Source organism: Octodon degus, unplaced genomic scaffold, assembly GCF_000260255.1.
Source record: "Octodon degus isolate 3935 unplaced genomic scaffold, OctDeg1.0 scaffold00016, whole genome shotgun sequence".
Classification (NCBI taxonomy): domain Eukaryota; kingdom Metazoa; phylum Chordata; class Mammalia; order Rodentia; family Octodontidae; genus Octodon; species Octodon degus.
Window position 1 is genome coordinate 9,135,825 of NW_004524592.1, and position 22,970 is coordinate 9,158,794.

The 22,970-nt window shown below is 38.4% G+C and overlaps 1 protein-coding gene across 2 annotated transcripts in view; it reads left to right on the plus strand.

Annotated features, from left to right (window-relative positions):
• The window catches only part of Plekhm3 (pleckstrin homology domain containing M3), a 221,798-nt gene that overhangs the window by 69,101 nt on the left and 129,727 nt on the right, over window positions 1-22,970 (plus strand). For both annotated transcript variants that reach the window (XM_004626625.2, XM_023710025.1), the window contains exons 4-5: window positions 8,851-8,996; window positions 21,716-21,909. In XM_004626625.2, the coding sequence (XP_004626682.1) occupies window positions 8,851-8,996; window positions 21,716-21,909 (340 nt within the window). The remainder of the gene's footprint in view (window positions 1-8,850; window positions 8,997-21,715; window positions 21,910-22,970) is intronic.

Genomic DNA, 22,970 nt, shown 5'->3' on the forward strand with positions numbered 1-22,970 from the left:
ACTAAAATGATTAAAATTTTTATTTATTTTTTATATTAATTTTATTGAGAAAGAAATAGCAATGAGACAATTTCAAAATAGGTTAGGGCCAGGGAGATAGCTCAGTAGAATTAAGTGCTTGCCTGGCAAGTGCAGGGTCCTGAGTTCAATCCCCAGTACTGCAAAAAAAAAAAAAAAAATTAGGACAGTTACAATGCTTAATACATTGCATATTGTTGTCTTCGTAGTAGTTATTCATAGTACAAGATGCAGACATGGTATCTTTTCTAAACACTATTAATTCAAAACTTTCTTATTGAACTAAGAGAAAGTAACTGTAACTTTTTATTTTTAGACAGGTCTCGTTAGATCTCTAAAATACTGACAGTGGACTCGGTTGTGATCCTCCTGCCTCACCCTCCTAGAGTGCTAGGCTCTTTCTGTATATTCTTAAGGTCATAACTGCTGACAACAGTTGCAGTCTATGCTACAAGTGCCAGTTTAAATTAGTCTCAGTGTGTATCAGCTGCAGGAGAAACGATTTTCTTCAGAGTGTGATTTAAGCTTCTGAGCATGTGTCAGCCCTCTAGTTGTGCAGCAGCACTCTGCAAGTCAGTTTCTGCCAACAGTGAGTGACAGTTTCCCACATAAAAATCCCTTACTGCTGTAAAATATACAGATAAATATGAAGTGTACCCCATAATACAAGATCAGGCACATTCAGTGTGGTATGACCGTAGGACCCCATAAGAAAGAAAAAAAAAAAAGGCCAGTCAGATAGCTGAGCGAATTAAAGCGTCTGCTTAGGCAGACCTGGGTTTGATCCCGGATGTGCAGTGCTGGCCCCACCGCCAGGGCACACTAAGCCCAGTGATTGAGACTGGGTGTGGTAGTATGCGCCTGTAATCCCAACACTTTGAGACTGAAAACAGGTTAATCACTACGAGTCCAATCTGTGTAATGAGATCCTGTAGACCCTATTCTAAATACATTAAAAAAAAGAAAAATAAAATTTTTTTTTTTGGTGGTACCAGGGATTGAACTCAGGACCTTGTGCTTGCCAGGCAAGCACTTATTCTACTGAGCAATCTCCCCAGCCCAAGAAAAAAAAATTTTTTTTTGATTAACAGGAGTGAACATCAGTCCAGCTTTGGAAATAACCAGCAAGTATACCTCAGGATTGTATCTGAGCCTATGCATTGCCTCCAGCCATGATGTTCTCATACCCTGGGAACAGAATTCACTATCAGGGACTTAAAACTTTATGGAGAAAATAAATTTAAAGAGTTGTCATCTAATATGGTCCCTATTTTCAGTCAATAAATATGGTATCAGCACCCAACATACTATTCATATAGCAATTACAGGTAGCACCCAATTGTTTTTTCCTGGATTCCACCTTCTTTCTCTTTCATTTGATATGCTTGTGAATACTATTTGTCTTTTTAAAATTTTTATTTATGGCTTTTTTTTTTTTTTTGAGGTAGGGTCTCATATGTAGTTCACGTGGGCTTTGAATTCACTTTGTAGCTAGGACTGGCTTTGATTTGCAGCTATCCTCCTGCCTCAGCCTCACAAGTGCTGGGATTACAGTGGTCCCTCACTTATCACCGAGGTTACATTCCAGACACTCCCGCGATAAGTAAAAATCAGCGAAGTAGCAATGTTATATTTATGTAAGTATTTATAGATATTTTAAGGCATTATAAACCATTCCTGTGCTCTTAAAACCTTTTTCCACACTTTTAAAAATACTTCCAGTGTTCTTAACCATTTTCTAAACTTGTAAACCTACATAATTTTAACCACATACATATATAGTACAGTACTGCGAAGTCCAATGGGTTATAGCAAAAAATTCACAATAAATAATTTAGATTAATCTTTTTTGAAAACACAGGAAACAGTGAGTCTGTGAAAGTTGAGCCATGAATTAGCAAGGGACTAATGTACAATTATGAGCCACCATGCCTGGCATACTGTTTGTCTTGTGACATATCAAATGCATACTCTGATGTGTGTTAGATTCTCTTCAAATGTTTAATGTCTTCGTTAATGTTTTGATTACATAGATGTTTTCTGTTTCATAGGTTACCTTCTTGAACCATAGGCCCAGATGCATAAGATGTGTAAACCACTCATCTCGAGTGTTTTCCATTGTCTCTCGCCTTTTGTCCCCTTCCGTCCTCCAATGACCTAGAATCCACAGTGTCAGTCCCACTGTGCTGTTGTGATCTCACCAATGTGATCAGTCTCTTTTCTTCTCAGGGCTGTCTGTCCCTTCCAACTGCGCTAGATGCAAGTCTGGGCCTAAGGATTATTTTGCCTCTACTTCATTTAGTGGATATCAAAGCTACATTGAAAAAATGCAAAGAAATAAAAAGTTACTCTAGCCCAGGGTCAGACAATCCTTTTTTGAAAGCTGCCCTACTTCTACTAATCCCAGCCTGAATAAACAGAACCTTCAATTGATTCTAACTACATTTTATTTTAAAAAGTGTATGTTTAGCACTTACTTAGCCATTGACTGTATTTTTATGTTACGGAAGCTAAGTTCTTTATGACTATCTCCCAATTTCCTTCTCTCCCTCCCTCCCTTTCTTCCTTCCCCTTGTCCCTCCCTCTGTTTCTCCCTCTTTCCTTCTGTGGTGCCGGTGCATGTTAGGCAGGTGCTCTACACTTAACTATACCCCCACACACCTAGTTACCTTCATTTCCAGTTCTAATAAAGCAGTAAGTCACTCTGAATCTCTACTCTGTTTTCCTTCATTTCGGACAAATCTGGTCTCAAGAGCATAGGATCAAAGTTGAGGCCTTTAGGCAAGCGCTTATTCTACTGAGCTATCTCCCTGGCCCCAAGTTGAGACCTTCAAACAACATTTTATGAAATACTTTACTGCAGTCCACTGTTCCCTGGCAGGACACGGGAGGAAAGGAAGCCTCTTTCTTTCTTGTTCCTTATCTCTTGCTTGCCCTGTGCATGTGGTAAGTGAGGATATCAAATTCACCAGTTTGTTGTTGTTGTTGGGTTTTTTTTTTTCAGAACAAATGAAAATGTGTCCTTTTACTCTCTTTACCTTTTTTCTACAAAGGCAAGTTCTTTTTTTTTTTTTTTTTTCTTAAAATATTTTTGGGCTGGCCAAATAGCTCAGTGGATTAAAGCGCCTGCAAGCAGGCTCAGGGGTGGGGAGTTCAAACCCCAGGCCTGCTGTTCTGGCCCCACCCCCAGGGTGCGCTGAAACAGTGATTGAGACTGGGTGTGGTAGCATGTACCTGTAATTGGGAGGCTGTAAACAGGAGAATCACTACGAGTCCAACCTAGTAATGCAACCCTGAACACCCTGTAGACCCTTCTCTAAAATACAAAAAGAAAAAAATATATATTTTTGCCTTCCAAGCACAATCTACTGGCTTTACCTTGCTAAATTGGATAAAATCTTACTTTTAGGAAATGGAAATGGGATGTGTAATGCATGCTTTGTTCATTGAGAGAGACTCACAAGGACCCAGACTTGGCTCTTGTTATTTATCTCTCATGGCTGTGTATTCATTCCCCAGTACTGGTCAGGGGAGGAAAGGTTGAAGTTGATAGCCATGAAGTAGAGAGAAGGTAGTTGGCTCCTACTCAAGATCTCACTTTAGTAACACCACACTACAGCCAACCAAGCTTAGTAGGTACACTTGTTGGAAGAAAGAGTGTGCTTTTGTGGAGAGTTAGGCCAAAATTTCTGCTTCAACCCCCAGCAACAGATTCTTTTGGGTATCCTAGTAAAAAGCCATTTGGGAAATGGACTGTACATGCAGGGAATAAGATTTTGGTTAAATGGTGACATTTGTTTCCAAAAATGTATCAGAGGGGAAGCTTAGCTCTTCAGAGCATGTGTTCATAAAAGATTTGAAGTGGGGTGGGAAGCAATAAAAAAAAAAAAAAAGGCCAGTAGGTTCCCTTGTGAGATAGTTTTTTGTTCCTACAAATTGAATTGAATACACTTTGAAAAGTTTCAAAAAGAGACTGGAAGAATGTATTTGCTTTGATCTAACATGTAGAGTGTTCCCCTCTACAAATGCCCTTTAATTTAGAAACATTGTTGAAAAATCTTGTTTGAAAGTACATAAAAATATATGTAAATAAGCTCTAATTAGTTATTTCAATTAGCTATTTTTTTGTCTGTACTTTACAGCTCTTTTTTTCTTACCATAATGTTGCTTTTCAGAGTCCAGCTTTTGGCACCTTCTGAAAACTGTTTTTAACAGTCATTAGTAAGAAAACACATTTTTTTCCTTGTCAAAAACTTCTCAGTGATAAAGTAAAATACCAGATTGTGTACCTTTGTGGAGCATTGTTTTAGTCCATGATTTGCTAGTGTGATTATTTAAGGAAATCTTGCAATTAATTGAAACAGCGGATGTTTCCTTCTTGAAATAGATGGTATGGGTTGTTTTTTAGAAAATGAGTCTACCTAAGGCTACTAACCATCTCTTATCTTCTTTCCCAGCAATCCCATGTCCCTTGAAAAACAAATACATTGAATCTGGAGGTGAAAAGTTTTGATTCTTTCTAAGTTGAGAAGGATATTTTCCAGAGAGTATAAAAATGCTCTGGAAAAACACTGGTAAAATGAATTCAAGTTGCTTTTACTACCCAATTCTTAAAAATTGACCAAAAACCTAATCTAAAATGTTGCAGTGTTTTAGAAGCCTAGAAAGTAAACTGTGTCACAAAATTATGTAGTTTTCATTGAGCAGTCTGTCTGCCCACTATTTTCATTGAATAAAATCAGTCTCTCAGAGCTCCAAGGAACCTTCGAGATCACGTAGAAATTAAAGAGTAATCCTTAACTTTTACCCATTAGGGTCTCTGGTGAAGGTCAGTAGAGGATGCTTATTAGAAGTTTGGATTCCTGGCCTGTACTGTAAATCTGTAAAATCAAAATCATCTTAGGGGAAGTGTCAATATTTTTTTAATACTTCTTTCTTTCTTTCTTTCTTTCTTTTTTTTTTTTTTTTTTTTTTTTTTTTTTTTTTTTTTTTTTTTTTTTTTTTTTTTTTTCCCAGCACTGGGAATTGAACTCAGGCCCTTGTGCTTGCCCTTGTGCTTGCCAGGCAAGTGCTTATTCTACTGAGCTGTCTCCCCAGCCACAATATTTTTGATAAACATCTCTAGAAAATGTTCACTGAATTTGACAGTCCACCACTTTGAGGTACCTCCTTTATTTTGTGGTGAAGAAGCAGGTGTTGAGTATTTGATAGGTCAGACTCACAGTGCATTTTTGGCAAGAGCAGGCTCAATCTCCCTAACCCAGGGCTGTGTGGGTCCAAAATAGCCACAAGCACACAGAGTGAGACTTCACTTCAGGGACATGAGGGTAATTTCAGCACCAGCAGTAGAATAGCATTGTTCTAGACAGGGTAGAAAGGGAAAAACATTCAACCAAGAGTAAGAGCTTCTGTGCTGCTGCTTTTGTCTAAGCTAAAGCTGAATGATGAATCCTATCCAGTTCTCTAACCCTTCCTACCTTTTATGAGCTCAGAGACCTACAGTTTTGAGAGTATTTAGTTCATTTAATTAGCTTATACATTTAACCCCCAGCTTTGGACCTGTGTGCCCAGTTGATATGGTTTTAGGCCTAAAAATGCATATTTGTATGTCTTGATATTGTTTATTTTGTATCAAGAATATTATAGTAACATTTTAAAAAATTATAGTAACATTTTTAAAATTAAAGACTGATAGGGACCGGAGATAGAGCTCAGCAGCATAAGCACCTTCCTAGCAAGCGCGAGGTCCTGGGTTTGATTCCTGGTACCAAAACCAAAAAAGACTGATAATCCCAGTCATACCTATAAGGAGTATACAAACATCCAGCAAATTCTTATTAATGTTTATTATATCCAAACTTAAAACAACCAAAAAGCTAAGATAACCTAATTTTATTTTTTTAGAGTTCTATGGTGAGATTGAACTATAATGATAATTCTGCATTTCTGGAAGATCATGGTCACCTCCTACTATTAGAAAAGGTTAAATTATATTCATATCACTTTACTATTAACTCAGTTTACTATCTGCCAATTTTTGGAGCTAGCAATATCCCTGTATCTAGGATATATTGGGTTCCACTGCATGTTATCCTACAGCTCAGATGGACAAGTGTCTAATGTACAGTATACATACTTTGACAGAGGTAGTAATGAAAGTAGGCCATTTCAAGGGCTAGGTGACAGGACTAAAAGGATCAATTTTGGAATAGCTGTTGGAAATTAAAGTCTAGATGTACGTGAGTGTACATGTACTGAACAATACAGAGTTTATCATGTCAATATAAACATTTACTGATTATCTGGTATATGTAAAAGCTCTGTGTTAAGTGCTGAGGATAAAATAATGTTTCTAAGAAGTTTGTAGTGTGGCTGCTTTCACAAGCCCATGAAAAGATAGTACAGTTTAAGAAAGCATATGTTAAATGCCAAGCGAGTAATGCAGTTGGTGAGGACAGGAAATGGCATTCCAGCGTTACAGCCCTAGGATTGTGACAGTGTCTGTCTGCTCTGTCAAATAGAACTTTGTTTGATTCTCCCTTATCTTCCACACATTCTTTCTCCTTCCTCAGCCAAACTGAAAAACAGGAGCTTATAATGATTTTGTTGCTACTCAATAGTAAAGAAACACATGGAGGGATCCATTTGAAGGAGAATACAGACATATTTACTATCTTTCAATACTGTTCATATTAAAAAAGACAGGATCCAATTCTCTTTTCAGAGTATGTACTGTGAAACTGATTATTAACCCCAGTTTGTGATAGAAGCCCTTTGCAATTTTGTGAAATTTTTAGCCTTGAAGTTCATGTGGATGAATATCTTCTTAGGCTAGGGATTTGTTAAATAAATGTGTTTGAGCACCTTGTGAAAGAAATGGGGTACAACCCTGATCTTGACATTGTTATCATTCTTTTCTTTTTTATTTATTTATTTTTTGCCAGCTTAGCCCACCCTAGGGGTGGGGCTAATGTGGCATGTGGTGCTGGGGATCTAACCGTGGTCCCTGCGCTTTGCCTAAGCTTGCCTAAGCAGGCGCTTTAGACCACTGAAGTATCTTGCTGGACCAAATTATTTTATTTTTCAAGAGAGTACAAATTAGAATTCAATCCCTGGGTCTGCTATACCGACCCCACCCCCAGGGCCCACTGAGATGGCGATAGAGACTGGGCATGGTGGCACAAGCCTGTAATCCCAGCTCTTGGGAGAGTATAAACAAGTGGATCACTACAAGTCTGATCTAGTAGTGAGACCCTGAACACCCTGTAGACCCTTCCCTAAATTAAAAAGAAATAATAAAAAAATTATAATTAAAACATCCAGCAAATGCAAGTGATACAGAATTTCACTTAACAAAGTAATATGAATTTTACAGTATTTGTTATACTGCATAGTGTTATCTTCCAACCAGTTATTCATATTGCCAGATACATGCATGTAAAATTGGAGAAAGAAAGAAAAAAGAAATGTATAAGAAATTAACAAAAGTGAAAACAATTGAAAAAAAAAGAGACAAAACAAGTTATTATCTGCTCCTTTCCATAGACCAGCAGAAATGCACAGTATAGTTATTCAAACCATCCTGCTTACATATGTAGATAATACTCTTTCCCTCACTCCCTCTATGTATGGGGGAGATAGGAGGGGGTGTTATTATCTTTATGCCCACCTCATGAAATAGTGTCAGTTTTGATTAATATTGTTTTTAATACTCAACCATGGAAAGTTCCACATAGAAGGATTTCTAAAATGAAAGCTGTAGGTCAGAAATATCAGAATAATGAGGGGCTTATGTGTTCTTGATCACATTCCAGGATTTTGTCTTTTGGGATGATTGTAACAGAATTTCCATACTCATCAGTAGAAGGTAGTAGCTCCTATTGAAAGCAAAGTAATGGCTTCCTTGTGTCAAGGTCATGATTATTGCCAGGTTTCCTGACAGTAAGTGGATAGTGCTCACAACATTATGGACTTGGGGCTTGAGAGATAGCTCGGCAGCATAATCACCTGCTGGGCAAATGGGCCAGATTTGTAAAAATAGAGAACAGAGAAGGTGAAATAATATGTGCTATTATGTGAAATGTAGGAGGTGCACACTATGTTTATCTAAGAGACAATGTGGAGATTTCTCTGACTGGAATAAAGAGATTATGTTCCCAATGCAGATATAAAGGAATTATGTATGTGAATGGGAGGTCACATACATATCATGGGAGGAAAATTTGGAAAGGTGAGATGGGGTCCAAAGAAGACCAAATTCTTTACACTGATGTTGTAAGCAAAAGAAGGCTACAGGGGCTGGGGAGATAGCTCAGTTGAATAAGTGTTTGTCTGGCAAGCACAAGGCCCTGAATTCAATCCCCAGCTCCGCAAAAAAAAAAAAAAAAAAGGCTACATATTAGATTTTAGGATTATTTTAATGTCAGACACATCCAGACTCCATCTTTCATGGGCTATTAACCTCAGACAACATACTCAATCTTGTAAATATCTTCATTTCTCCATCAGTAAAGTAGAGCTGACAGTATAGTCTTCACAGAGATACTGTTAAACAAAAGTGTATATGCAAATAAGGCTCTGAGGAAAGCTCCAGGTAAGAAAGTGAGAACATAAAGGGAGAAGCTATATGTAGAACAGATAGAATCAGAAGAGACCCAAGATGGAAGCAGTTAGGTGACACAGTAAACCTCCAGGAAATGAGCTAATACTAAAAAGATGAAACATATCTGCATGTATTCTCTGTAGCTCCTTTCACTTAACTAGAGGATCATGTAGGCTTGTTTTGTGGTATTCAAAGTGCAACAATCAGACTCTTCCTTTTGCCTTGAACAGGATGCCAGTGTTCTATCGGCCTTTCCAATGGGAAAGCCAAGGTGTGCAATTACAGTGGGTGGTACTACTGCAGCAGCTGCCATGTGGATGACAGCTTCCTCATCCCAGCCCGCATAGTGCACAACTGGGATACTTCAAAATATAAGGTAGGTACAGCACTCAGTTGACTTAATGATAATGAGTAGGTGTTCATATGTTGTCAAGTGGATTGTAAAGATGATAAAACAGTTTAAAACAAACTTTCTTAGGTAGTCTCATAAAAGCTCTGTTATCTCATTCTTCATATATAAATCAGTTTAAAGAATTCTTTACTATGACCCACTAATTTTCTAATTAAAAAAAATAGTAATTTTTACTTTTTGGTCTAAGAAATAAACGTACTTTAATTTACTGTGGGCACCAAGAGCAAACTCTAATGGAGAGGGACCCCCATTTTTTATTAGCTCTCACCTCCAACTTTGTAACATTATGGGAGGATAAAAATGGGAAAACAATAAATGCATGAGCATGCTAGTAATCTTTAGAGAAGGTTTATATGATCCAAGGTTTTTGTTGTTGTTTTTTGAGACAGGGTCTCATTTAGTTCAGGCTGGCTTTGAATTAATTAATACTGGGACTCAAACTCAGGACTTTGTGCTTGCCAGAAAGGTACTGTGCAGCTGAGCTATATCTGTGGCCCTAGGCCTTAAATTTACTATGTAACCAGGCTGGCCTTGAACTTGTGGTGATCCACCTGCCTCAGCCTCCTGAGTACTAGAATTATAGACATAATCTGGACCAGTAGTCCAAGGTATTTCTTTCAGTGGAGTAGCACCTCACTCATGTGAAGTCAAGATTTTAAGCACTGAGAGCCCTGGGGCTGGAATCATGAGAGAAGCAATGAAGGTGCCTGGGTGGCAGCCCATAGAAGGAGCAGTGCACTGAGCCACATGAGGCCTCTTGTGAAGAAAATGGGGTATGACCCTGTCCTGTTATTTCTTAAAGAAGGGGAGCAAGTGAGAAGCATAGGTGTATGCAACAACTATTCAGAGTAACTTCTAACAGACAAAAGTGAAGACTTTGAGGGCTATTCTAATTTAAGAAGATAGAAGAGAGGCAGAGGAGGCCAAGAAGGGATGAGCAGTGAGGTAGAAGGGTCCAGGCTGTCTGACAAATCCTGTAAAGAAAGTTATCCCAGATGACTTGTGACATGCTGATAGGTCACGGAAGATGAGCCCTGAGAATTGACCATTGGCTTTTGTAATGCGGAGGTAATTAGTGACCTTAATGAGAGCAGTTTGAATGGAGTGGTGGGAGCAAAGGTCTGATTGGAGTGGATTCAACAGAATAGGAAAAGAAATAAAAGACAAGAACAGGCAACTTCTTTGAGAAGTTTTATGCTAAAGGAAAGAATAGAGGTGGAGAGTAGTAACTCAAAGGGAAGTGGGGTCAAGTTCTATTTGATTTTTTTGTTTTAGTGGAAAAATAACAGCATATTTTCCATGTGGATGTAAACCACCTAGGAGAAAGGGGAAATGCTAGAATGATGTGTTTGAGTCTGTGAGCATAAAATTGTGTACACAAGAAGAGGGCTCAGCCATGGCTTGGAACATAGAATGAAAGAAAAAGCAGCATCTCTGAATATGGATGCTGAGGCAGATAGATGTGTTGTTGGACCTAACAGAAATCCTCCTCCCTTTTTATCAGTAGTTTTATCAGATCCTACTATTTCAGCATCTGTGATCTTCAAGCTTAATAACCTAGCTCCAGTTGCTTGAGAATTGCATTTACTTTCTATGTTATAAGTAAAACTGGGATGATTAAGCTATGTAATTCCATCAACTCACCTTCAGACTTGTCTACCTGCATCTATATCCATCCATCATTGTCTTTCCAGTGACAGAAGAAACATCACTCCTCTTTCAAAAGGTTTATTTCTTTTGCCTTTGTTTATGGTCTTATCTTTCTCCATTGTACTTTTGCCAAATCTGGTTGACCCATGGCATGGGGCTTCTGTGGTATATGCTGTATGACCGGATGGACTGCCTGCACTCTCCTTGAATTCTTCCATTTAGCCTTGATAACACATTCCTGGTTTTTCTCCTTCTTCTTAAAAATCACTTTCTCTGACTCCCTGTTCTCTTACCTATACCCTTTCTTGGGGTTCTTAAAGTGGTCCCTTTTCACACTTTATATTCTTCCCTTCTGTGATTTTTTCCCCCCTTTGTAGTGGTAGGGATCAAACCCAGAGTCTCTCATATGCTAGGCAAGTGGTCTGTCTCTGAGTTACATCCAAAAACCTGTGATTTTTTTTTAAATTAATTTTTATTGTCTATGTTTACAATACATGATGATTACATTCATTGTGGAGAGTTGGTACTTATACATATTTTAATTCTTTTTTCATCCCCTTTTCTGCCCCTCCCTCTAAACTCTCTTGACTTTAGTTTTACCAACTAGGATTTACATGCTACTGATTCTTCCTCTTTATCTCCAGCTTAGTTTTGCGACTGAACTTAAAATCTATGATTTTAACTGGAAATAGACCTCTTAATTTTAGTTTTCAACCTAGAAGTCCTCTAGACAATTGAATTGTTACCTATCTTGTATGGCATTGCCATCAACCATTCCGTAAATGCAAATCAAGGAATCTAACTCCTATTGGAGTACAACACTAGCCATAGCATTCTGTTTCCATATTGTGTCTTACTTGTATTAATAGAACATAATTCTGTTAATTAATGAGTAGAATTTTTTACTTTTTACAGATCATTGTGATGTCTTCCTGACATGCGCATTCCATGCATAGTATTTCACTCAAACATAGGCTCTATGGCTGTTTGCATGCATTCTTGCTAGGAGGCCTGAGACTGACTTTCACTGCAACTATATCACAGCTGTCTGGGGAGAGTCTTTGGAGTCCAAAAACTGAATATGATTATTGTGATATACTTTCTTGCATATCTCTGATTCCTCTTCACCCATCTACATCTTCACTGGCCCCAGGGAATGGCATTACAATCCTTTTTGGCATCTGACCTTTCTCCTATTGCAAGAAGAAAACTGAAGTTAGGAGATACAAATCTGACTTAAATCTATCTATATTTGTGCACATCCTTGGAGCACTTTCTTCTGTTTAGCAATCATTCCTCTACATGTGCTTCAGATGTTCTTGTCCATCATTCTTACATATCTTTCTGTGTGTTTGCTTTGTATGTTTGTGTGGGTGGATGGATGGATTGAAGCATGGTCTCATTATGTACTTCAGACCTTGAAATCACTTATGTAGCCCAGGCTGGCCTCAAAACTCACAGTGCCCCTCTTGCCTCCACCTCCCAGGGCTGGGACTACAGGTGTGTGCCACCATGGTGGCTTATATATAATTCCTCCAGTACAACAAAAGAGTGTTTTCCTGGGTAAAACTGTCTGTGTTTCTTCCCATCCCTCCCCATTTGTTGCAACACTAGCTTTTTCCCCTGTCACCACCATGTCATGGGTCTCAAGAGTTGTACATACTTAGGATAGTAGCAGGAGCTCGGAATGAAAGCAGGTATTTGTCCAAAGGATAACTCTTCCTGTGTTATTAGGTGCTTGATTACTTGGAACAAGTTACTTGAATTTTTCTGAGACTTAGTTTCCTGTTCTACAAACTGAGGCCAAACTGGCTGAGTTTAAGTCTTGGCTTTGTTGCTTACTAGTTGTAAGACTTGGGCAAGTTATTTAAACTCTGTGTTTCAGTTTCCTCATCTGTAAAATGAGGATAATAATACCTCATAGGGTTATTGCTGGCTCAGTGGGTTTAAACATGTGATGTTTTTAAATAGTACCTATCACACAGTGCATGCCAAATAAGCATTTGTTCTTTTTGTAATTTTTACATTTACCTAAAAGGGGAGTGTTAGCTAGGATAAGAAAGGAAAGGTACTTAGCAAATGACTATGTTAAACACTTAATTAACCGAAGGTGTTAGTGTTTTCATTGCCGTCACATTTATATAATAGCTGGTTGCTTGTCTGCCTTCTCTATACGGGAGACTGCCTAGGCACAAGGGATGTGTCTTAGCACATTTCCTAGTATATACCTTGGAATATGAAGCATGTTTCCTGGGCACCTCAAACTTAATATGCCTAAGTTTGACCCAATCCTGCCCTCCCAACTATACGTTGCCTGCCTTGGCAAATGACCCCACAGAGTCACTTCTGCCAGATCAAGGAGGCCTCCTGGACTCCTCTTTCTGCCACAGATACCTTGCCTAACCAGCAAGCAAAAATCAGCTGTATAAGTTTAGCTCCTGAAGCCATGTTCTACACCACACCCCCAGTTCCACAATACCAACCTGAAGATTCTATATCATGCATATGAAATAGCTTCCTAAGTGTGCTTCTAATAGCTTCCTAATAGTGCTTCTTATATACCCAAGTCTTGCCTCTTGTGGTCCTAATCTTACCTTGGGTAAAAAACTTACCCTTTTCTAGTCTTAGTTTCTTCACTTTTATAGTAGAAGTAATAATAGTACCTATTTTATAAAGTTGTTGTTTACTTAAATAAGTGAGTCTCAGAGCACCTAGCATAGTGTGTGGCACATAATTAAGTCCTCATTTAGGGTAGTTTTTACTATGATTGTCTGCGGGGTTAACATTCTTATGTTACCTGGTGTGCCCTTTTGTGCATTTGAGTCTCTGCCCCTCTTTCTAGCCCCTTCATTTCTTCTCCATTAGTATCTTCTTTGAGATCATATCTATCCTTCCTGTTCCCCATCTTGCCAGGCTATTTCACACCTTTGACTTCCTCTCCTCTCACTCAGTCCAGCAAATCCTAAAACCTGCATTAAATCTCATTTCCTCTCCTAATACTTTCCTTCCCTCTAGTAGACAGAATTATCATTCTCTCCTGTGCATCTTGTACTTGACCCTCTAAATATAGTCTATAAATACATTGGTCTTGTGCATATTAGACAAAAACATACTTAGTGAAAGAGAAGACTGGTTAAGTTTGTTTTAGGGTTTAGATTAATAGGCTTAGCAGAGGGCTTTGACATCTACGTGTACAAAAGAAGTGAGTGAGCCAGTCCCAGTGCATGACTCCATGGCACCTGCCAACAACATACATATCAGTTAGTGGAGCAGAAGCAAATAGATGACCCTGGTTGAGAAAGTGAAAAAAATGAGGTGAGGGTTCTGAAGGCATGCATGGAAGGAGAGACCTAGGTCTGTTTGCACTGATTTCTGAAGGCCACGGAAACACTGATACAGCTGTCGTCAAACCTGTAATCTTCTATAAAGCAGGCTGTTGTGTGGTGGCGTAAGTAACTGGATCTGATTTTGACAGAATAGATAACTAACTAAAGCTGTTTCTTAGGTACACTCACTTCATCCATAGTTCGCATGTCTCCTTCCCATATTCCAGTGGGCTAGGGAAATCCTAAAGCAAGAACCTGTCTGGCCATTTTTATCTGGATCATCTCACTGGCATTAAGTAACTATATTCCATTTAGTCCAGTGTCTCTCTGTCTTTGCTCAGACACCAGCATTTAACTTAATACTCCTAATTATGAGGATCAATTTGGACCTATCAGTTTCTAAAACCAGACATTGTTCTGTTGGATCTTCCTACTATCCTTAATGGCAAGTACGTGACAGGCTTGCATATCCACTTAAAACAGTGAAGAATGGTTTTGCTGAGCAGAATGATAACTGTCATTTTAAACATTTCCTTGTCTCCCTTCTGGAGTATTAGTAATCTTAATTATTTTTAAAACAAGATTTTATCTGTTTTCTGGTATATATCCTACAGATCAAATTGAGCAACAAGATTAAGAAGCAGCTAAATCCTATCCTCAAATTCTATAGGCATTTTCTAATGAGATTCTTTTTGAAGTCAATACCCCTACCCTCATTCAAAAAAAAAAAAAAAAAAAAAAAAAAAAATTGGGCATGACAAAGAGAAGGCAAGGAACTCAAATAGCTCAACTCTTCCCAAATTGCCTGTAGTTGTGCTTTTTCAAAAAAAGAAAAAAAGAAGTGTGTTCTAGCCTGAATATTCACATTCCATTTAGCTAGGGGTTTTCCATGTTACATAAACCATTTCCTAGTTCTGCTTCTTGAGAGGCATTCATGACTTTGCTGCCCTTGCAGAGCTTGAGAAAAGCATGCTGATGGGAAAGAACACTTGTCAGAGTCCTTCAGAGATTTTAAGAACAAATTGTAATTCAACTTAAGGTTTCTCCTCCATTAGCCCCCAGTGCCTGTTTTAATAAGACTGAAAAATAATATGGCTGGCTTTCTTTTTTGGGGGGGAGGGTTAGTTGAAATTGATTTTATCAAGACTTTCGTTAATATTTTTCACAGTATAGTTAGAAATAAATACTGGAAGGAAATTTATACTAACGTAGTATATGATTATTTTCCTATGATAAGATTATAGGTGATATTTTCCCTCTCCTGATTATTATAATTTTTTAAATTTTAATGTCACTTATGAATATAATTTAAAAGTATATATGAGAAATCTTTTCAGTATCTCAGAACTGTAAGTATGAATAATTATTTCCTCCTGTGATAGATAACTTTAGAGTCCAGTATAGTAAGGGAGATTATTTTTTCCCTAAATGATTTGCACTAATTATACTTACACTGCCATAATTTTATTCTTCTTTTTTCAATATTCTTTCACAAATTTACAGTTTCAGAAAGTGAAAAAGGCTAGGCATACACAGACAGTTTTGCCCCATCCCACCCATTCACCTTCTAATGGACAATCAAATCATTCTTTTCTTGGGTATCCTTCTACAGAATTTTTACATACATGTGTCTTTTCATATCAGATGATAATGGTTAATGTAGATAATACTAGCTTTCCAGCTAGACCATAAAACTCTTCCTTGAACCTTCTCTCTTCCTCTTGCTTTTTAAAAATAGCCACTCTATTCCTTTGTGAATCTCAACACTCTTCACATATTTATCTATCCAGTTGGTTTTTATGAATATTTGAATTTTTCTAGTCTTTTATTATTATAGACAGTGACTCAACGAATGACTCTATAAATCATTTCAAATAGAAAATATTTGATTCATGAATCAGACTATATAATTTCTTCAATGTAGGTATGTACATTTATGAGCTTGGTGGATATGCTAACTTTCCTCAGTTAAGGTCGTAGTTGTACACTATGTCTTTACCTTATATCTTCTTGCAGGTATCTTTCCTTAGTACCAGGATATCAACTGTCACTTCTGTTATACCTGTGCTGCCCCTAGCTGTTCTTCCTCTTTTTTCTTTATTGAGTCTGAACATGTTATACACTTAGAAACAAATAACCAAGCTACTAAAATTAGGTCTGAAGTACGAACATGTATTCCTAAGTCATGGTCAGAACATTGTAGATTACTCTTTCATTTGTTCCATTACCCACCCCCCCCCCCCCCGCTTTTTTTTTCTTGGTACTGGGAATTGAACTCAGGACCTTGCACTTACCAGGCTGGCATTTATGCTGCTGAGCTATATCTCTGGTGCCTTGTTACTACTTTAAGGAATGGGGCCCTACTTTATGCCTTGGTGAATGTTCAATCCTCTTATTTCGGTGAAAGAAAAAAGATAATAAGAAACAAAACAAATTTGAGGGTAAAAGTAATGTTATTGGACTTTAGTTTTTGTTTTAGAGTTAAAAAATCAAATGGAAACCTATGTGCCAATGTACTCCCTAATTATAAATTTTAGAAATTTCTAGCCTGCTTGCTTTCTGTTTGATAGGGAAAAAGGATGAAGAAAGGGTCAAAATAACTTCTTTTAGGGGCTCAGTAGACTAAGTGCTTGCCTGGCAAGTGCAAAGGCCTGAGTTCCATCCCCGGTTCTGCAAAAAAAAAAAAAAAAAAAAAAAAAAAAACCTCCTACTAAGGAATAAACTGGTAGATTATGGTAGAGTGAAAAACTTTTTAAAAAACTGTGTCTGGGGGCCAGGGAGATGGCTCAGTGGAATAAGCGCTTCCCTGGCAAGCACAAGGACATGAGTTCAATCCCCGGTTCCACCAAAAAAATAAATAAATTAAATAAATAAATAAAAAATAAAAATCTGTGTCTATAAATAATGTACATAGAGGGATATCCAGAGACTGAATTTTGGCTCCAGTTTTGCCATGAAGTAGACATAAATAAGTCACTGAAGCTTTCTAGGCTCAGTATTTTCTTCTATTTAAAACATCATGGATTAATACCTAACGTTTCTCAAAGTGGATTCTATGGAGCATTCGCAAATTCTGAACATGTCAGTAAGTGTTACCCAAAAGAAGAGCTCCATAGGAAAGTCACAGTCAGGCCAGTGTTGTGAGGATTAGGAAAGGGCTTGTCCAGGAGAAGGCAGTCCTCAAGCTTTCCACTTGGCAAGTGACTGATTGGAGCAAAGTTTAAGAAAGATGAGGCCCCTTCCTCCAATTTGTTAGCAGTGCCAGGCTGAATTGTATCTCCAGCCCCTCTTCTCCCATAGGTCTGGCACAATACCAAACAGCTGCTCAGTTTGTAGCCAAATGGGCAGAAAGATAAAGTTAAGCAGGGTTTCTTTAGTACAAGATATCTGTGTCAACATGCTAATCACTATCCTTCGAATCACCAAGAAGAGAAGTTCTGTAGGGTATGTGTCTTTACGGACCTCAAAACACCTCTCTCTCTCTCTCTCTCTCTCTCTCTCTCTCTCTCTGTTTCTTGATACAAGATCTTGCTATGTAGTTCAGACTGAACTTGAACTCATTAGGTAGCCCAGACAGACCTTGAACTCCTGGCTTTACTCTACCTCAGCCTCCCAAGTGCTGGGATTACAGGTATGTGCCACTGCCACATATGGCCTGCTCTTTTATGTTTTGTTCTGATTCCTTTTCTTCCTATAATGAAAATAAAGTCCTCACTACCACCAACACCACACTGTCTCCAAATTGCTGCCTATGGTTAACTACTCCCTTTGCCCAATTACTTTTTATCCAGGGTTGTTCGGGTTTTTGTTTTTTGTTTTTTGTTTTTTTTTTGTCAAGGAACATATCAGAGCACTATTCCAGAGCACCTTGTTAAACATTACACAAACTGGAATAGCATCTGAAAATTTTGTTTTTAAGAGGTAGCTGTCACCAGCATGACAAAACTCATGTATCTTCACATTAATGGCAACCATACTTACTGTTCAAATTGAACAATATAGATTTAGTCATTATTAGTTGTAGTTATGGTGTGATTGTACTGTTTTCTCAAGCTCCCCCTGAATGTGAGATAGCAGAGACCTGTTTCCATCCGTGCTTTTTCCTTCTTTCTTTTTGAATCATGCAGACTACAGGGCTCTGAGGGAGGACTCAGCTCACAAACTATGACACATGCACCATCATGGCTTTGAGTATTTGATGAAATATTAGTAGGCCCATAGGTTTTAAAAATGAGCCTCTGAGGGGCCGGGGAGATGGCTCAGTGGAATAAGCACTTCCCTGGCAAGCGTAAGAGTGTGAGTTCAATCCCCAGTTCCACACAAAAAAAAAAAAAGCCTCTGAGCATGCAAAGATGGACTCTTATATAAATAGACTGCAATCACAGAGAACACTGTCAGCTAAACCATTCATTTTTTTAAAAAAACAGCTCTCACCCAGATGCACCTGACTCATGAACTGAGTTGTTATTTACATCTGAAGTAACACTTAAGAATTTTATGTTTTCATAGATTAGTTGGCAAGAAGTAGAACAATAGCTCTTAGCTCTTCTTTGGAATGTAGTCACTGTTCACATATAACTATATAACATGATATTTATGTTAAGCTTTTCTCACATAAATTGAATGTATTGGTCACTTTTCCTAAGTAACTTCTAATTTTTTTTCGTTGTAAATTTTTTTCAGTCATAGCTGAGTGTGAGAGTGGACTCCTTGTGCCACTATAGAGGGTCACTTAGGACTTAAGAAACCAGCAGGGCTGCAATGCTCTATTTTGCAAAACTTGCACTTCATGCCAAGTTTTGAGTTCTCTCAAAAATCCCCTCACCAGTCTTAATGGTTGATTCTTAAAAACCTGAGCATGTGCTCAGTCTTGTTGCCAAAATTGACTCCACATGGCAAGCATTTCTTCACCTGCCCAAACCACGGATGTGCTCACTGTGCTTAATGCTGGTTAAGAACTTGAGAATGCTGTGCTTTGACTAGCTGTTTTGTTTCTTGTCATTTAAGTTTATGCATACTGCTGTCAGTAGCTGCTGTCCTATTTGTCTTGCTGCTTTTACTGTCTCTGTAAAAGACTTTTTTTTTTTGCTTTCGGGTTGGAGTACCACCTGAAGAGAGAATCCTTTTAAGGCCTGGGAGACTGGCCAGTGCCCTTTGTCCTTCTGTTCACCTACTAAAAGGTAGCATTGTTAACCTAATTCAGCAGGGCCCTGACTCAGTATAAACACTGCTCCATAGAATGAGAAGGGCTAATTGAATTGTACAATACATCATTTTTTTTTTTTAGCAACAGTTTCAAGTGGTTTGTACTTGATTTTCCAGAACACCATCAGTTTTTTCCTCATTGAAGACTTTTAAATACAGCAAATGTTTAAAGATGATAAATAAAATATTTAACCCATTGTGCCTTTCTGCACTGACCTGTGAGCTACCTGAGGACAAGGCTCTGCTTATTTTATCTTCCATCAAAGGCTTAATGTTTGCCATGGTATAGGGGCATGTATCTCTATGTACCTGAAACACAAGGCAGAATTTTCTCACTCTGTCACCCTGTTATTTCTTGTATAGCTAATTACTCAGAAGCTTTGGCTAATTTCTAGTCCCTCTTTGTGAGATGGATTTCCAAAACCTTGTAAGCCCCTTAATTCTGACTCTGCAGGATCAGATAACCGAACAGGCATCTCAAAAACAATTGCTTATAAGGAAAAAAAAATTAATGATGTAATTTTTTATATCTGTGTAAGAAGCATAACCTTTAGTATGACCTTTATGATATAAAAAAATGTTAATATGAATTTTATATCATGTATACAATGCATGCCAGTCAGTGCACAATAGCTATATACTTAATAGTACATATTGAAGGTTTTTCATGGTTGTGTCTGCCTGCTGTCCTCTTCTCGGTCCTACAGTGTCCACCAACTGAACTTTTCTTTCTGTGGTACTGGAGATTGAACCCAAGAGCTTCACACTGAGTTATATCCCCAGATCTTTTTTATTTTGAGATAGGGTCTCATTAAGTCATTCAGTTGCCCAAGTTGGGCTCAAACTTGCCAGCTTAGAGACTGGGCATGGTGCCGCATGCCTGTAATCCCAGCTCTTGGGTGGCTGAACACAGGCGAATCACTACGAGTCTGATCTACATAGTGAGACCCTTTAGCGCCTTACTAAAATACCAAAAAAAAAAAAAAAAAAAAAAAACCCTTGCCATCTTCTTGCCTCAGCCTCTCAGAGTTCTGGGATTAGAGACAAGTATGCACCACCAAACTTGGCTACTCAGGGAATTTCTATTTATCTTTCTGCACCCGAGTGTACTGTCACCTGTTTTCTCAGCCCGCTTATCAGGAAAGTTGATTTCTCCCTGCTTTATGCTACCAGTAGGCCTCAGCTGTGCTTTTGTATCAGATGACAGGTTATATATTATTTTTGTTTTAAATATTTGTCTTTTATAAATAGCAAGTCCCTTGAATGTAGGAGCTGTCTCCTATTTATCTTCATTTAATAAGCCTCTAAAGTATGAAACGTAATGAATTTAAGGGGATCTTGTTTTTGTAAATGAGTAGTTTGTTTCAGTGCTAAATTCTAGCCATGTTCCTAGAGAGATGTTAGTGGCAACTTTCTGAGGACATTTTGCCTTCCATAAATAGAAATTGTTATCCAATTTATATCTCAGTATCTGTGAATTGGCATATAGAGATTCTAAAAGAATTACCCATGTTATGCATTGTTGAATCACTTTTGTATCTCTGATGCCTTGTGTTTCTGATGTATTTATTTCTACAGATGAGAACGGCATTTTTAAATCAACATTCTTAGCCTATGTCTTAGTCTCTTTCATCTTCATCGGGACATCATATGCCATGCCCAGAACTTCAGGGTGTAGAGGTTTATTTTGGCTCATGTTTTCAGTCCATAGTCAGGCAGCATGGCAGAGAGCACAGTAGAGGCAAAGCTGCTCATGCCATGGTAGCCAGGAAGCACAGAGAGAGGGAGGAGCCAGGAAGGAAGATATACCCTTCCAGGTCACCCTATGCTGACTTGCCTCTTCCAACCACATCCTACCTTCTGACACCAAGCCAGCTATGGTGTGCCCAGGATCCAGTCACCTTCTGCAGGTCCTACTTCTACATGCCAAGGCTTTGTGGGGGGCACCCAGATATAAGCCAGAACAGTCTTGTCTGCTACCAGAAGTGGATCAGTGCTGGGTGTATATATTGGCCAGAGTCAATCCAGGTTCAAAGGTTTTTTAACAGAAGCCATAGTTTGAGCCTGTCTTCTATTCAATCAGATTATTTTACATACAGTGTCCTTTCTTGTCCTTCCCTTTCTTTGACTATTTTTATTCTTTTTAAATTTTATAATAGGTATATGGTTTTGCATTGTTATTTTAAAGTGACTAATTATTGTGGAATATACATCTATGTTAGTCAGCTTTCCTGTTGCTGAACTAAGTAACCAATACCCACAACTTAAAGAAGGATAGGTTTAATTTGGCTTACATTTTAAGGGGGGTCAGTCCATGGTCAGCTGGCTCTAAGGCAGAAGTATCAGGGTAGAAAGGTGTGGCAGGAGGGGAGAAACCTGCGTCACTGGTTCCTAGGGAGGATCCCAAGGCCAATCTATCTATGCTAAAGTTACTAGTTTGATTGAGCAAGTGTTATGAGTTGGATGATTCCTTAGGACTGACTGCTGAAGCTTGTTTTATAGGTGTCTAAGCAGGCCAAAGAGTTCCTGGAGTATGTGTATGAAGAGCCCCTGATCGACATCCAACAGGAGAACCCCATGCTGTACCTCCATGCCGAGCCGCTGGCCACCGTGGTGCGCCTGCGGCAGCGGCTAAAATCACTGAGAGCCTACCTGTTCAGTTGCCGGGCAGCGGTGGCAGAGGATCTGCGTCGCAGGTAAGTCAGATGGCTCCAATTTGTTTTTCTTTCCCACCCAGGGAGGACAGTTCAATGCTGTCCAAGGGCCTTGTGGCACTGGCTTGCTCTAATTCTGTGAGTTTACCTCTGTCTCTCCACCAGGCCTGTCTCTGGGCATGTCTATGACTGTCCTTTCCATGCTTGAACCAAACAGAATGAAAACCACTTCTCAGTGTGACTGCAGGCTTTTCATCTGTGGATTCAGTGCCCAGGACAGCGAAGCCTTCTCTTACTAACATGTTAATCGGAGACACCAGTCATAGGGATGTGTCCGTGGATCACTCACATAGTGTTTTATACCTTCACAATTTCAATTCCTATTTATTAACAGTAAACATACGCATGTTTGAAATGGTTAATAACTGAACACAGTTTTCAGTGGGGTATAACTAGGTGGTTATTCAAATCTTTTTTTCCATACAGAAACAAACACCAAAGCTTGGTAAATGATGAAAGTGGTAGAATAGAATTAAAATGTACAAGCCCAGGATTCTGCATTTTTATTCTTAATATTGGTGCAAGATGCTTTCCCATGACTGAGTTAGGTCATAATTCATTGAACACACAAGTCCAAATCCCCGGTACTGCAAAAAAAAAAAAAAAAAGAAAAAGAAAAAGAAAAAACCTGTCGCCTTGAACACACAAGTCCAAACCAGGCTCATATGCTTAAAATAAAATTGAAATTAAAATGTGCTCACTTTCATAGAGTTCTTTCTTTTACAGTTAGGTTTTTATGGGCATATAAATTCTCACCAGTGGCATATGTGAACTAGTTTGTACTTGAAGGATTGTTGATGTTCCTAAGTTCCCCAAAAATACCTTTTGATTTTTTAGTTTTAAAAGAATAGACCAGCAGTGTACATTAGTCATGATAAATGCTTTTGGAAGTGAGCCCACCTACATAAGATCCTTTGGAAAGAATTAAAATAAGAGTTTATAATCTAAGATCCAATTAGATCCAAAGAAACTAACATAACCCCAGGCATCTGAAGAAGACATTTTTAAAAGAACTAAATGTAGGTAGTGAAGGATACATACTA